This window comes from Antedon bifida, chromosome 10 (genome assembly GCF_963402885.1).
Source record: "Antedon bifida chromosome 10, ecAntBifi1.1, whole genome shotgun sequence".
In the NCBI taxonomy this organism is placed as follows: domain Eukaryota; kingdom Metazoa; phylum Echinodermata; class Crinoidea; order Comatulida; family Antedonidae; genus Antedon; species Antedon bifida.
Window position 1 is genome coordinate 12,560,640 of NC_136235.1, and position 16,158 is coordinate 12,576,797.

The 16,158-nt window shown below is 33.9% G+C and overlaps 1 protein-coding gene across 2 annotated transcripts; it reads left to right on the forward strand.

Moving 5' to 3' along the window:
* Positions 1–66: 66 nt before the first annotated feature.
* LOC144853663 (transcription initiation factor TFIID subunit 2-like) lies at positions 67–16,112 on the forward strand. 2 transcript variants are annotated; one of them, XM_078711419.1, is made up of 27 exons: positions 67–182; positions 669–723; positions 912–984; positions 1,085–1,175; positions 1,582–1,700; positions 1,956–2,053; positions 3,018–3,256; positions 3,489–3,591; positions 3,956–4,074; positions 4,211–4,424; positions 4,852–5,070; positions 5,196–5,291; positions 5,913–6,089; positions 6,402–6,511; positions 6,899–6,964; positions 7,133–7,265; positions 7,702–7,821; positions 8,038–8,178; positions 8,355–8,465; positions 8,958–9,068; positions 9,662–9,878; positions 10,190–10,271; positions 10,487–10,591; positions 10,944–11,127; positions 12,220–12,345; positions 14,897–15,083; positions 15,497–16,112. In XM_078711419.1, the coding sequence occupies exons 1-27, from the start codon at positions 127–129 to the stop codon at positions 15,679–15,681; spliced, it is 3,537 nt and encodes a 1,178-aa protein (XP_078567545.1). In that variant the 5' UTR covers positions 67–126; the 3' UTR covers positions 15,682–16,112. The 2 variants fall into 2 exon arrangements, with proteins under 2 accessions (XP_078567545.1, XP_078567546.1); XM_078711420.1 differs by lacking the exon at positions 912–984 and having other exon boundaries at positions 1,078–1,175.
* Positions 16,113–16,158: the final 46 nt, after the last annotated feature.

The following is a 16,158-nucleotide window of genomic DNA, read 5'->3' on the forward strand; positions in this document are numbered from 1 at the left end:
TGAGGAGGCTATAGTTTAAATAAGCGGTAGGTGGCGCTATTCTTTCAAAACAGTTGACAAAAAGTAAAAAAAACATGGTTTGTTGCAAGAGATCCATCTGAAGTTATTGTAGTTTTTACACCAACCATGTCGAAAAGTAGCAAGAAATTTGATAGATTTGAGTCTCCAAGAGATTTTAGATTATAAGTTATTTTTTTGTGTATAATATTGCATTTATTGTAGAATTTCGGTAACAAATAAGCTAGGCTAGGCCTACATTGTTGATAAAATACAGCTGCAGTAAATTGTTGAAACAGAGAGGGTGTCTGTCCGCGTGAGAATGAATCTAGGCCTAATTGGGTATCGTAGGCCTAGCCACGGCCTATGTTAGAAGTTATATTCTAATTCTTATATAAACGTCATATAGTCCTATATGATTTTCTGTTTGTTTTGATAATATGATTTAACCGTCAGCACTTATTTTATAAATTATAGGCCTAATAATTAGGGCTAATAATATTTTATAAATTAATAAATATATATTTTTAAATATTTTATTATTATTAATTTATTGTAATCTTCATTTTATTCTAATACGAATCAGTGGACTGTACAGAATTGCAGTTTTATATTCAATATTTTATTAATTTAAATATATATATATTCATTCTTTTGTTTTTTATTTGCACAAGTCACCAGATTTTGTGTGTGACTGGTTTCAACTTTCAGAGGAAATCAATAATAGTAAGTTATTTTTTTACATTTTTTATTTAAATGAGATAATTAATTTTACATATAATTAGTTAATTACAGTATGTACAGTATTGTTGGTCTTGCTTTTGTTAACTTTGTATTGAAATTGTTAATATTACTTGAATGAAAATTACATGAAATGAAAAGGAACATTTTTTTACAAGTATATATTTTTTCAGGGATACACAGAGCTACATATAGTTCCGCTAAAACCTGGTCTGAACAAGATTAAAATAAACAGTAAACAATGTCGTATCCTTTAACTTCTAAAGTTGTACATAAAAAACTTAGTTTTGACTTGTGGTTTGTTTTAATGTATTATTTTGTTTGAATCCTTAACCGTAGTCAATAGGTGTTTATAGAGTATGCATAAATGATTATTGGGAAGCATCATTTATGTACAATGATCCAACATTAGAGATTTGTCAGTCAGACTCAAGACAGTAAGTTTAAATATGCAAATAATATAAAAAATGTCTAAAGCTATGCTTCACACTGTGTGGTGGCAGGAGAAACTCCATGATTTTTTTATCCAGACCCCTTTCTGTATCAAATTCCAGTTCCTTGTGTTTTTTGCTTCAGCAATTAATTAGTTCTACGCATAGTCTCTTTTTTCTTGCGATGCGAAAAAATTTACAACCAGTAAAACCTTGTCTACACTATCAAACTTTATGTGACAAAAAAATGTGATGTGCCCCTATATGGACATGATGATGTCATATCACTACCATATTTGGGATTATCACTACCATATTTGAGCACATCACACTTCTTTTGTCAAACTAGTTTGATAGTGTAATCAGAGCTTAAGAACTTGGGAAATTAAATTTCTTTTATTCTTATTTACAGACGTAATTTAAACTTCTTTTCTGGATGCCATTATGATGCTGTGAGTTCAGTAGACACGGACAAGAATAATGGCGAGTTGACGATCAAGATACCACACAGTGCTTCTCACCTTCTATCAGGTTTGTATGAGTTTTAAATTACGGTTTGGTGGTTAGGTACTTGTCTTCAAATGCCATGAGCATGGGTTCAAAGCCTGCCACAATGATTTGTTTTCTCTCAAAGCAAATTTTATGTGAACAAATGACCGCATATATTGGAACGTTTTCTAATTTTGATCATTTGTAATATGATTTTATATTTTAATTGTTTTCTTTGCTCAGAAATTTTTTTTTTAAATCTACAAATCTACAAATCTACAATTTTTCATTTTGTAGAACAAAAACCTCTGCGTGTTAGCATTGAGTTCTCGCTTGAACGACCTCAAGGTGGTCTTCATTTTGTGGTACCAGAAACGGATGGCACCATGGAAGAAGTAAGTGTAATCTTTATTTTTATTTCTATTTTATTGTCGATAAGAGATGACATCAAATGATAATTCACTTATTGTCATATAAATTGAACCTATTTTTTGTCATTCTCTTCATTATTATGTTTTACCATCATCATTTTATTGTAAAGCATTTTAGCCTATACTATCTATAGGAAAAAATATAATTATTTATAATTAAATCTATATTCTACTCATCCCATGCATAATGTATTTGAGATGTATACATAGCGGTAGACATTACCGGTCCATCATCTTACATACAAATAGGTTTCGTAGCAGCTTTTATCCAGCTGCCATTCGGGCACTGAATGCTTGTCAGTATACCCGTATCCGGATATTCACCCCCCGGAAAACTACCCCCCGGACAACCACCACCTGGACAACTACCCCCTTAGGGCAACTACCCCTTTAGGACAACTACCCCCCGGACAAATACCCCCCGGACAACTACCCCCTTAGGACAACAACCCCCTTAGGACAACTACCCCCTGGACAACTACCCTCCCCCGGACAATTACCCCCTATGAACAACCTGACTCTGCAACAGTGTATAATAGGTAGTTGACCGGGGTAGTTATCCTAAGGGGGTAGTTGTCCTAAGGGGGTAGTTGTCCGGGGGGTAGTTGTCCGGGGGGTTGTTATCCTAAGGGGGTAGTTGTCCTAAGGGGGTAGTTGTCCGGGGATTAGTTGTCCGGGGGGTAGTTGTCCTAAGGGGGTAGTTGTCCGGGTGGTAAACATCCGGGGAGTAACTGTCTAGGGGGTAGGTGTCCTAGAACCCAGTATACCATACGAGAGTGATGTGAAACTTTGTAATTGTTTTTGTTAGTTTTTTATTTATCTGTTTTTGTATACCTCAGAGCAAACATAATTTCTATGTATATTTTATATGCAAATGACAATAAATGGAAGTAATTTTCCACTGATGAACGAATTAACAATGTTTCAGCGTGGAGCCCATCTGTTCACATACGCTTATGAACATTCATCACGTCTCTGGTTTCCGTGCATCGATTCCTACTCCGAACCATGCACCTGGAAACTCGAGTTCACAGTTGATGCTTCGATGGTGGCAGTATCCTGTGGTGATTTGTATGAAACGGTTTACACACCAGACATGCGCAAGAAAACATTTCATTATATATTGACCATACCTACTGCAGCACCAAACATAGCAGTTGCTGTTGGGTAATTTCATTTATTTTCTTCTTGTGTTTTTCCGCCAAAGTGCACAAAACTTAACTTAAGTCATGGCTGTTAGCAGTTGCATATTATTGTTAGTTTATTTATTGAAAGCTTTGGGTGACCCAGTCTGGGTCACAGTGATTTGATCTAACAATCAAACAATTTTTTTCTGTTTAGTTTCTTTTACCACATGTCAGCCAAATCGTTTCCAATAACTTTGTTATTTTCTTTCTAGACCTTTTGAGATACTGGTTGACCCATATATGCCTGAGGTGACCCACTTCTGCCTGCCTCAACTCAAACCAATACTTGAGCATTCCACAGACTTCATTCATGAAGTAAGCACTTGTTTACAGTCAATTTAGCTTGTTGGTTTTAACTTTGTGGTATGTCATTTTAATGCATTGAGAGTACTGCTCTTGTGTCAAATAAATGTCATTCTTCAAACCACATCAATTGAATTTGATTTAGTTTGTTAAGCTCTGTCTACACTATCAAACTTTATGTGACAAAAAATGTGATGTTCCTATATATGCACATGATGATGTCATATCACTACTATATTTGGGCATATCACTACCATGTTTGGACAAATCACACCTTTTTTGTCAAAATAGTTTGATAGTGTAGACAGAGCCTAAGGCAGTATCTTGTTTGCAGCCTTCAAGTGAAATATTGAAAATACATGGTTATTATTTTCAGGTTTTTGAATTTTTTGAAGAGAATCTAAGTTCGCGCTATCCATTCTCATGTTATAAGCAAGTGTTTGTGGATGAAGCGTTTGTTCAGGCCGATACCTACTCAACCATGACCATTTTCAAGTTAGTTCATTTAATTTTCTGCTCTATCTATATTTAATGTAATATCTGCTTTTTTTAAATGTAATGCAATTTTTATGTCTCCTCTGTATTAATATCTCATCTATTTAACTAGCCTGATTAATATAATTTTTTATAGCACAAACCTCCTTCACACCCGACGTGTCATCGACCAAACATTTGAAACACGGACAATTCTTACCCAGGCACTTGCTGAGCAGTTCTTCACATGCTTTATCAACATGCAGTCCTGGAATGATGCTTGGCTCGTCAAAGGAATCTCAAAATATTTAACTGGACTCTATCTTAAGAAAGTGTTTGGCATGAATGAATATAGAAGTATTATTTATAAGGTAATATAATATATTAGACATTTGTATGGGTATGAAAAATGGTTTAGAATTTTTGTAAAATATAAATTACAAGTGATGTGAAAACAAGTGAAAAATAATTTAAAAAAAGGAAAAAGTTAGGCCACCACCCAACCTGAAGTATAGGGATGCACCCTCAGAATCAGTGTATATCTTTATTCATCCTTCATGGGTCAATTAACAAAGAAGTAGATGGATTTCCTCATCTTACAATAAAAAGTACAAATTATAACATCAAATATAAAATATAAAACTCTTTCGATAACCTAGGTTTGAACTGCAGTTAGCGCCAGTTTGGTCTAAAGAATTGACCACCTCCTATCCTAGTTAAAGCTATAGAAAACTAGAGGCCATATATAAAAAACCAATGATGCATCAGATTATTATTGATAATTGTCTATTATTTCAGGAATTGACAGACTTGTGTGTATATGAGCAGGACATTGGAGGCTTAACTCTCTGTCCTGAGCCACTGACCCCAAACAAAGGAGATTCAGCGAGTCATTTGCACTTCCCACGCAATCATTCACACACCGTGTCGTGGAAGTATGCCAAGATGCTGGCTAACAAATCACATTTGGTATTGCGTCTCATAGAGCTGAGAATTGGTCCAGAACTTTTGTTACAGGTAATATCAATCAAATATTAAATGATCAGTTTTGTTCTGAAGCTCTGTCTACACTATCAAACTTTATGTTAAGTTTGATAGTATAGACAAGGCTTTACCAATACTATTACTATTTTGTCTACCAGGTTTTTAACAAGTTGCTGTCTCTGGCTACAGCTGCTGCACAACAGAAGTTTTTCTTAGCTAATGCCTGGTACAACTTACTTCTCTCAACTCCAGGGGTAAAGTTATATTATATTATTCAATTATTATTATATATATATTATTATTTATATTATTAACGAGTGAGTGGCCAAGAGAGTGGAACCATAGTTACGTACCCATAACATCGGCAAGGGTTCGAGGCTCGCTCACTCCATGGTTCTGGTGGTAGAACAAGTCTTCTCTGATATGGACTATAAACCATAGGTCCAGTGTACACATCTAGCTCATGTGCACTTTAAAGAACCTAGTACATCTTTTGAGATGTGTAGGGGTTACCCCGGTGTACTAGTACCACTGATTCAGTCTTTGACTGAAGAGGTTACCCAGTATAAATAAATTCAATTCATATATTCTGTTTTTATTTTTGTCATTCATCATTATTATTTTCTTCACCTTCACCATTTATACAACACATTTATACACAAGCAAAAGTCATATCATGTTGTCTCTCTCATTATTTGAAATACGTTTTATACTAAATCATTATATATATATACATGTGTATATATAAACACAATCAATCTGAAACCATAAAAATGAGGAAATCTGTGAGAATGAGAAAAAGTCGCCCAATCAAGATTCGAACGTATATATATATATATATGTATTTTTTACCTAATCCTTATTTAAATCCTTAGTTTCTTAAAGCATTGTCAAATGTGTCTGGCAAAGATCTGACTTCTTTTATTGAGCAATGGGTTACACAAGGTGGAATAGTACGTTTTCATGGCAACTTTATTTTTAATCGTAAACGCAACATTGTAGAACTGGAAATACGACAAGATCCAAGCAGAAAAGGTGTTTTTAAATATGTGGTAGGTAGATTGATTATATGGTAATAATGAAAAAAATACTTTTGTTTATGATTGTTCTTGCAAAAATTAATAAAAATATTATTATATTTTCAAAATAAAATTTATTGGCCAAACAAAAGAGGATATTTTACAGTTTTTAAACAAAGTTATCACAAAACAGATTGATTAATGGAAGACTAAAGAAGGTTTTAAAATGAAGATGACCAGAGACATATATTGAGACATATATAGAGACAGACATTTATAGGTAATACATATCCAGTAGTATATACAGTAGTATGTGATCTTGTCCATGTTATACATTTTATTCAGGGTCCATTAAAAGTGACAATACAGGAGCTTGATGGATCATTTGAACACACCCTACAAGTGGAAGAGAATCTGGTCAAAGGTGAAATTACTTGCCACTCAAAAAGTAGAAGGTAGCTATTATTACTTTTGGGTTTCTTTTTTGCTATTGTTATTTCTCTTAAGCTCTGTCTACACTATCCAACTTTATGTGACAAGAAAATGTGATGTGCCAATATATGTACCATATTTGGTCGCATATTTTTTTGTCAAAAGAATTTGATAGTGTAGACAGAGCTTAATATTTTAGGCACTGTAGTCTGATGTGAATACATGCCAGTAACGATGCAGGTATCTACACTGGCATTTGTCAGGCCTGCTTGTGAGAGAAGTGCTTTAATGCCATGAATACAGGAAATTAACTACATTTATTTGATTACAAATAAATACAAAGAGTATATAATAGATTTTATTAGATTATTTATTGTAAGTTATATGACTTTGTATGAATTTTTTTTCAGGCATAAAAAGAAGAAAATTCCATTGTTAAATGGGGAAGAAGTAGACATGGATTTAAGTGCCATGGAGTAAGTCATAATAAAAAATATATTGCCCTCTCAAAAAATAATTTAATTGTTTTTTTTATAAGTGAAATCATGATATTTAACAATTGTAGAAAATCCTAATTGAGTCAAACGTTACAGCTAAAATGTTCTTTTTACCTAATAATGTATATTATCTTTATCTTCTGACAGTGCTGATTCACCTGTGCTATGGATTAGGATCGACACTGAGATGACCTTACTGCGTCAGGTGACCTTTGACCAGCCTGATTTTCAATGGCAGTACCAACTTAAATTTGAAAGAGATATTGCTGCACAGTTAGAGGTTTGTTTTTATGCACTTGTCTATAGTAGAATTCTGTAACTAAGTGGTATCATGGTGCAGTGGTACTATAGGCCCTATCTATGTTTTGTTTTACTAGTATGTATTCTCTTTTATGTCAGAAATATGTATAGGCTAATAATTCACTGGGACACCATTCTCCCATACTTTAGTACACTGTTTACTACATAGGCGTATGTATTTTATAGGATGTTAGCCTGGGACTGACTAACTCCCACACAGCCTACCTGGATGCAGTTCAACACCGTACAGCTTCTGATATTCCCAGATGGCCTTATCCATCTAAGTTCTGTACTGGGCCAAACACTGCTTAACTTTTGGTGATATGACAAAACCTATGGAAAAAAAGCCTGTTAAAATATGATAACATCAATATTAAATTTGTTTCTTATGTATTTATTAAATATTTATTATGTAGGCCATCAAAGCTCTACGGCAATTCCCAAGTACGGATACTATTCAGACATTGGGAGGTATGATCAAAGACAAGACAGCCTTTTACAAGGTTAGAGTTAAGGCTGCTGAGGAATTGTCAAAGGTAAGCTTATGGATCGAACAATGATTGGGTTTTTCGGGGAAAAAAATTATTGACTTGTGTTAAAAAACTGCTTGATTTTTTGCTCAATGGTTTACAAAATGATCAAATGATGGTGTTGCCAAATTGTGTGGAATTTACTAGATATTCACCAATGGCAGCTATGCCATATAAAAGTTTCAATTAGCCATTTTGTTTGCTTCTACTTCTTTTATTTAGGTAGCCAATGAGCTGTTTGCATCATTCAATGGTAGCTCAGCACTTATGGAAATATTCTACGACCTTTTTGGAGCCTATAATTGCAGGCGGATTGTCAAACAGAATGATTTCTCAAATTTTCAAGACTATTTCTTACAAAAGGTAAAATCAATGTATTATTTAGTAATATAAATTGGTTTTCATCAATTTAATTTATTCTTACTCCCCGACATATTTGTGAGAATCAACGTCCAGCTTAAATATAAATAAAATATAGAATAAAATTGGTAAAGACACTGTACAAAATAATAATATTTAGTTTTACTGCTTTTTCGTAGGCTTTACCGATGTCATTAGCCTACATACGGGATTCCCATCGTGTATGCCCAAAAGAAACGCTTAGTTTTCTCACAGATCTTATTAAGTACAACGACAACAGGACAAACAGAGTAAGTATTATTAAATATCTCCCTCACGCCACCACAATGCCTAAGCACACCCCCCCCCCACCCCTACCTTGTTCCAATCAGACCTCAACCTTGTTCCAATCAGACATTTTTGTTTATCCTACCATAATATAATTAAATATTGATCGATTTCACATAAGTTATTCAATTCTCCTTATTTTGAATACCTTTATTCACGAAACACCCTTATGGGGACAATTTCCTGTGAAACAACGAGGGGCAATATATGTTTTGCGACCATGACCAACCTCTATTCAGAAAACACCCCTAAAAAGGTACACTTTGTTGGTTCTCGAAAGGTGTCCCCTTATGGGTATTTTTAATATTAGTTTTATAATTTATGAATATTTTTACTTTTATGTCTACATCCTATATGTGAAATTTCTGGATTCGTTCCTGTATACATTATAGTTTGGATTCTCAGACAAAGCAATTTTTTTTAAATAATTGTTAAAATCTTTCTTTTTTTTTTAGTATTCAGACAATTATTACATCGCATCATTAATTAATGCATTGACAGAAACAATAACTCCAGCTGTTGCTATGGTTACTACAAGTGTAGAGCATCTTTCTCCTGAAACTAAGGTACAGACTTATTTCAACTTTTTTTTAAAACATCTGAAAATTTAAAAACAAAATGTCTATATATTGAAATTTGTCTATAGAAAAACAGTGTAGTAATACTCACCGTATTTGGCAATAATGAAAAGCTGTAAAGAACCTAATCTTGCATATAGTTTTCTATATACATAATTTTACCATTTCATAAATTGATTACCTTTAGATTTTTTAAATGGGCATTTAATGTTCTTGTGAGTAGTACTGTATGTGCTTGTGCTACATACAAATGCGATGCGATCAACATACGTGAACCAGAAATGGTGTTTGTACGTAGTGGAGCTGTAGCTTGGTGGTTAACATGCTTGCCTTCCAATCCCAAACAAATAGTGCTAGGGTTGTAACTCACGACTCTTTCAACTCCCTAAGCCTCAAATGAGACTTGGTTTATAAGCACGATAAATTATAAAATAGTTTATCCATCCTGTAATTGGTGAGTTTGTGCTTGCTGTTAGATGCATATGAAAAAAAAAATAAATAAAGAATGCATTTTAAGCATGATTAAGCCTACTGAGAAACATTACCAAGCTAGGCTGATCTATTATTTCATTCACCCACAGTTGGTTCTAGAAGAAGTAACCAGATGTTTGAACCTAGAGAAGATGCTGCCATGTTATCATCACACAATCACCATCAGTTGTCTTAATTCCATTCGGATGCTGCAGAAGAATGGTCACATACCCAGCGACTCAACCTTGTTTCAAACATATGCGCAGTATGGACACTTCTTAGATGTACGAGTTGCCGCATTGAAGGCATTAGTTGACTATGTTAAAGGTTAGTGGTGGCATTGTCAGGCCTTGGCTGTTGTCTAACTACTATAGTCTGCTGGGCTAAACTGTGTAGATTAACTTTCCCAAAGATTTTCCGGTTTGGAAAGATGGTCCGATTTGAAAAATTGATCCGATTTTATAAGACATTCTACACATAGAATTTCAACCTAGATTGTGCTGACCAACTTTCCCTGGAAAATAATATACTATTTTATATATTCCAGGTTTCTGATAGTTACAGATTGTTGACTATACTTAAATATTTAAACACAAATTAGATATAAATGAAATACATTGTTTCTGTTTGTTTTCTAGTTGAAGGTGTAAATAATTACGGTGCTGATGTATTTTCATGGTTATTGGACATTGTTGAGCAAGACCCAGTACCATATGTTAGGTGATTATTATACATCTTCTACTTGTACAAAGTATATCACATGATTTTTCATGTAATATTAATGGTTTCCCATAGAGTACAGCCCCATGTACACCAGGATGTATATGAAGATGTAACGCTTGAACTAAGCCTTTGTATTCGTGATGGTGGGCATCCACGTCCTGTTGAAAGTGTTACAATTATTTAATGCAATAATCATGTTTAATCAATTCCAGACATAAAGTTTTAAGGATGCTGATCAAGAACCCGCCATTCAAACACAAGAGTACCTCACCTTTATGCAATGAAGCACTTGTAGAAAGGATCTGGGCACTGATGAAGTATGTATCATTTTAAAAGAGACACAACCCTCAGTTTCCTCTTCCTTCCTTTCTACATCCCCCCCCCCCCCCCATTACCCTAACTCCTCCTCCCCCCAACAATCTGTGCTCTGCTTAATAGCACATGGTCTCCATTGTTTCAATGCTTTCATCGACCATCATATATTTTGTACATGTAAAATAAAAACCAATTTGATACTAAAGTGCTCTAAGGAGCCAAAAAGATTCTCTCTACTAACGAAGTGGCTTTTGATACAGAAATGCCTTAACTGCTCAGTCATTGATTGACTAAGTTTGCATTTGTTAATTGTCTTATAGATTTATACTATAATTCATTCTGTTCTCTCCTTAGTTCTGGTACATCACATGATTCTCGGTTACGATGCGATGCAGTGGATTTCTATTACACTCTGTTTGGTCGCAACAGACCATCCTTCCTTCCAATTCCTGAACTAGGAATGGTTCTGAATTTAAGAGAGAAAAGAGCATTACTGAATCCTTCAGTTGTTAAAGAAGACCCAATTATTCATCAGACAGTAAGTAAACAAATGATGGCATTATTTTTGGGTATTTATAATTCTAGACAGCAAGTTTGTTATTAAAAGTAAGCTTAAAGATATATTGTCCCCCTAAAAAATATTTTTTTAAATTTTTTTATTGAATATGTTATTTTAATGTCACATAATAGTTATTCACTCTCACAAAAAATTGGGTCTGAAAAAAATTTATTTACCTGAGAAAAATGTAATTTAAAGCAAAAAATGGTCAAATTGTCTGGAAGACAATGAGTTTTTGGGTAATTTAACTGTTTATTTTGTCTTTTTATAGGTGAAATAATTTTTTTCCCCCGTTTTTTTTCTTATGGAAGTGAACAACTTCATTAAAACTGCAAAATGGCCTATTCAAAGTCCGATTTTAAAAATCTTTATTTTTCATGATTTTGGGGGACAATACATCTTTAACATACAAGTAGTTAGCTTCTCGTATAACAGTAACATATGACCTCACATACCATTCATTTATTGTCTCTCTGTCTTGTCTTAAATGCATTAAAGATGTACTGTCCCTTGAAACACAAAAAATGAAGGTCAAAATATTTTAAATTTAAATTGGCCATATCAAAGTAATATTAAAGTTATTCACCAAAAACAATAAGTTTACGAAATTAACAGGTAAATTTATGATTATGCATACAGAGTAGCCAAACAAGCGCGTTGCATTATGAGTTTTGATCGAAAACTTTGACTGGAAGTCAAAGTTATTTTTTGAACAAAAAACGTCTGTATTTCAGTTAAATGATTTTTTTTTTGGACTAATTTTTGGTGAAAGTTAATATCTATTATGATACTTCAAAATGACCCACTTTTTTTGAAATATTAAAAAAAAAATTTTTTTGGAATTAGTCAAAGGGACAATACATCTTTAAATTAACTTGATCTAATTTTAACAAATTGTTTTTTGAGACTCAAATAAGCCAAAGAGGGCTTTAGCAGAAGGATATTGGTTGTTAAATTGTTTTTATGCAGTAAAGAAAATACCAACATGTTATAGGATTTTTTGGTAATTATAAATACCACCTCCCTCCGTAAGTAAGAAAGCGTTTATTGGTAGTTCACATGTTTTTTTAGGAGCATGTAGACTCTGTATCCAGTGATACACGCAAAAGGAAGTCTGACAGCCATTCACCTGCTTTCAAGAAAGAGACATCATTCAGGAAGGAGTCTTCATCCAGCGGAAGCTCTGCCGAAATGAAGGTACATTTTATCCCAATTTGCTGCAAGGCGTAGTACAATGACCATTTCCCTATGTTCAGAATGAATACGGGACGCCTTTACTTTACTGTAAATAGTTTTATAGTTTTTAAATTTAATGTATGATATTTATGTAGCATGGGATGATAAGGGTCATAGACTACAGTCATTCGGTTAAATGTTTTTCCCCCTGTGTAACATCTCATTTTTTGTGGTTTTTTTTAAAATTTCATTTCATTTCATTTCATTTCATTTATTACACTATCATCATCGCAGCCTTAGCTGAATTACAAAGATATTTACATTTTCTCAATATTAAAATTTGTATAAAAGTATAAAACCAATGATAATTATATATAAAAAAGGAGGCAATTTACACAAGAAATACAATACAGGAACATTCAACAAGTTTAGCATTAAAATATTAAAATAGAAAAAAAAAAACACCAAAAAGGACCAATAAGAATTGCATAGCTGTACTGGGTGATATATAATGATTATTCATTTAGAAGCGAGATAAGGTATGGTATTGCACTTTTTCTATATCTTTCAACTCTGCATTTGGGTTGTTGATACTTTACACGTCTTAGTTTCATGTTACTTACATTCTTCACTGGAAACCATTTTCCAAAATAATTACTTTTTGAACAATTCAGAGCAAACTTATAGCATAGATTACGCCTTCTATCAGATAAAGTGTCTAAAGAAAGATCATTGAGTGCTTGGTCATAACATATGTAGTCATTACACAATATTATTCTGCAAGCCCTTTTTTGGACAGATTCTATCATATCACTTTGTTTCTTAGTAAGACTAGAATGCCATACTGGGACAGCATATTCAACACTTGGTCTTATGTAACTCTTAAATACATCTACAAGATCAAATTTCGGAAGATTGAACTTTCTTAATCTACACAATATATGCAGACGTCTGCTGGCTTTGGATACAATTTCTTTAACATTACGGTCCCATTTGAGGTTGGCTTGTATCCATAAACCTAGTAACTTAGTTTCATTAACGATTTCAATTGTAGCATTACCAATCAAAAGGGGTTCATGTTCATATTGATTTCTTTGAAAGTTAAAATACATAGTTTTACATTTAGTTGGGTTAAGTTTTAGTTTGTTTTCATTAGACCATACATTCAGTAAAGCAACATCATTCTGAATTGAGGAAATTTCATCCTTTTTTACTATCTGTCCTATGCACAAATCATCTACATATTTCCAAGTTTTACATGGCGAGTCTTGCATGGCATCATTAATTAGAGCAAGAAAGATCATAGGCCCAAGGAGTGTGCCTTGAGGGACGCCACATGTTAGATTAACACTCATTGATAATGTGGATTTATAGCGTACTTGTTGGGTTCTGTTTGACAAAAAGCTAATTAACCACGGTACAATTTCAGGTCTACAGCCAAGTGTTACTAATTTAGAAACTGCTATTGTGTGGTCAACACAATCGAATGCTTTACTAAAGTCAGTTAAAACTAACTGACCAACAGATTTGGGAATGTTACTACCTTCATAGAACACATTTAGTAGATCAACCAAATTATGGGTTGTAGAAAAGTGTTTACGGCAACCATATTGGTTGTTATCAAGATTTTTCTCGATATCTGTTAAGAGCCATTTTTTAATGAAGCCCTCAGCTACCTTAGCTAGGATACATGTAAGCGAGATTGGTCGAAATTTGTCAACCCTAGTACAACCATTTTCTTTGGGAACCGGAGTAACAATAGCATCCTTCCACATAGTTGGGACATGACCCTCACTGAGGGAGGCATTTAAGATATTAGTCATAGGGATGCTTAGTTCGCATGCAAAATCTCTTATTAATCTGTTAGGCACATTATCAGGGCCCGGGGACTTATTTACTTTAACTTTTCTTAATTGATTGTACATTTCCCATTCTTTTACATTAGGGGGTTTATTGGCAGGTAAATACGTAGGAAGCTTACATAAATCAATACTAGGTCTGCTTTGGGAAGTTATAGCAAAATGGTTGTTTACAAAATTACTTATACCATGATAGTCATCCTGCGGAATATCCTCTACACTAATAAGTGGTTGGGGTTTTGTTTTATTAGCTAACATCTGCACGCCTTGGTGCCATTTATGGGGATTAGTGGCTTTTAAGTTTAATAAACGTTCATTGTAAAAGTTCATTTTGTCTTTCTTGATCACTTTTTGTACCATATTCCTATAGAATTTCCATTGCAGCGATTTACCATGATTAGTAAAAGCGTGTTGACGTTTCATTATAAGATCCTTTGCTTGTTGCGAAATCCATGGCTTATCAGTTGGATGTATCTTAATGGATTTAACCGGGAAGAAAGTGTTGATAGCAGAAGTCAATGACAAATAAAATGATTGCGTTTTCTGTTCAGTATTACTCGCGTTAATAACCTCGTTCCAGTCATGGGTAGTTATCCAACGGCCAAATTCTTCAACACTTCTCGCTTTCATTGGTCTGATTACACGCTTTTCGATTTTGTTGCTATTCGTCATTGAAAATAAAAGAATAAAAATGCTAAATGTGTTTCTTTTAGGATGTTCCCTCTAAACAGATGAAGCAAGAACATTTGCACATTGATATACTTAGTCACCATGATGATATGGATGAACATGATGATGAGGTTCGTCCTCCAACACCTGGCTGTAACATATCGGATATTGTTTCTCCACCAACTCCAGGTGGTTCCATTAAACAGGATTTAGACCTATCACCAGTTATAGGTAAGAGTGCAACATAGGATTAATAAATGGTCATTAGTGGTAGGCACATAAAGTAATTTTATTTACAATGCTGTGTTCTGGGGAAGGGAGAGGGGGATTTTAAGGTCTTTCAATATAAACTACCCAAGTGTACTCCATGGGTATGGAAGGCACAAAAACAAAACTACCCAAGTGTACTCCACGTGTATGAAAAGCACAAAGACAAAACTACCCAAGTGTACTCAATGGGGTATGGAAGGCACAAAGACAAAACTACCCAAGTGTACTCAATGGGTATGGAAGGCACAAAGGCAAAACTACCCAAGTGTACTCCACGGGTATGGAAGGCACAAATGCAAAACTACCCAAGTGTACTCCACGGGTATGGAAGTCACCAAGCAGTATATTAAATTGCGATTATTTTTTCTACACAGGTGATTCAGAAAGGGTATCATTTCCAGCTCTTACAGACCGAGAGCTAAAACCAGAACTCACCCATTCAGCTTCTAAAGACGCTTTACATAAAAAGAAAAAGAAGAAAAATAAACACAAGCATAAACACAAAAGAGAAAGAGAGGGAGAGACAAGCCAGAGGAATACTCCATCTCCTATGAATTGAGTTAAAGGGTAAAATGCCAGATTAATGATCAGATATCTCTCATTAAGAAATTGATCACAGCATCAAGCAGATAAATGTCTGATTTTGGGTTTTTTTTTGGCTTGTTACGTATGAACTCTGTTGAGATAAACCGTTAAACAAATCTTGGTGCCACCATTGACCAGACAGTACTTCCAATAAAAGGACCAAGAAGATAAGACATTAGTGAAAGGGATGAACCAAAAAACCCTCATGCAAATTAATCTGAATTATAGAATCACTTTGAGTACTTTTTGTATTCGAATCATATGGATATAAAACGTTAATAAACGCAAGCTTTTCAAACAAAATTCTGTTGCATAAGAAAAAAACTATACGATATAACGGTAAAATCCATACGACAAATGAATGGATTATGTAGATATTGTAATAAAAAAAAAACAGAAAATGAATTGTACTGTAGTTGGTTTTTATAAGTAATGTTGCTAGACTGCTCTT

Coding starts and splice junctions, on each gene's coding strand:
- LOC144853663 (XM_078711419.1), top strand. CDS start 127: ATGTCGAAAAGTAGCAAGAAATTTGATAGATTTGAGTCTCCAAGAGAT. Junction 2,054..3,017: donor CGGATGGCACCATGGAAGAA/GTAAGTGTAATC, acceptor ACAATGTTTCAG/CGTGGAGCCCATCTGTTCAC. Junction 3,257..3,488: donor AACATAGCAGTTGCTGTTGG/GTAATTTCATTT, acceptor TTTTCTTTCTAG/ACCTTTTGAGATACTGGTTG.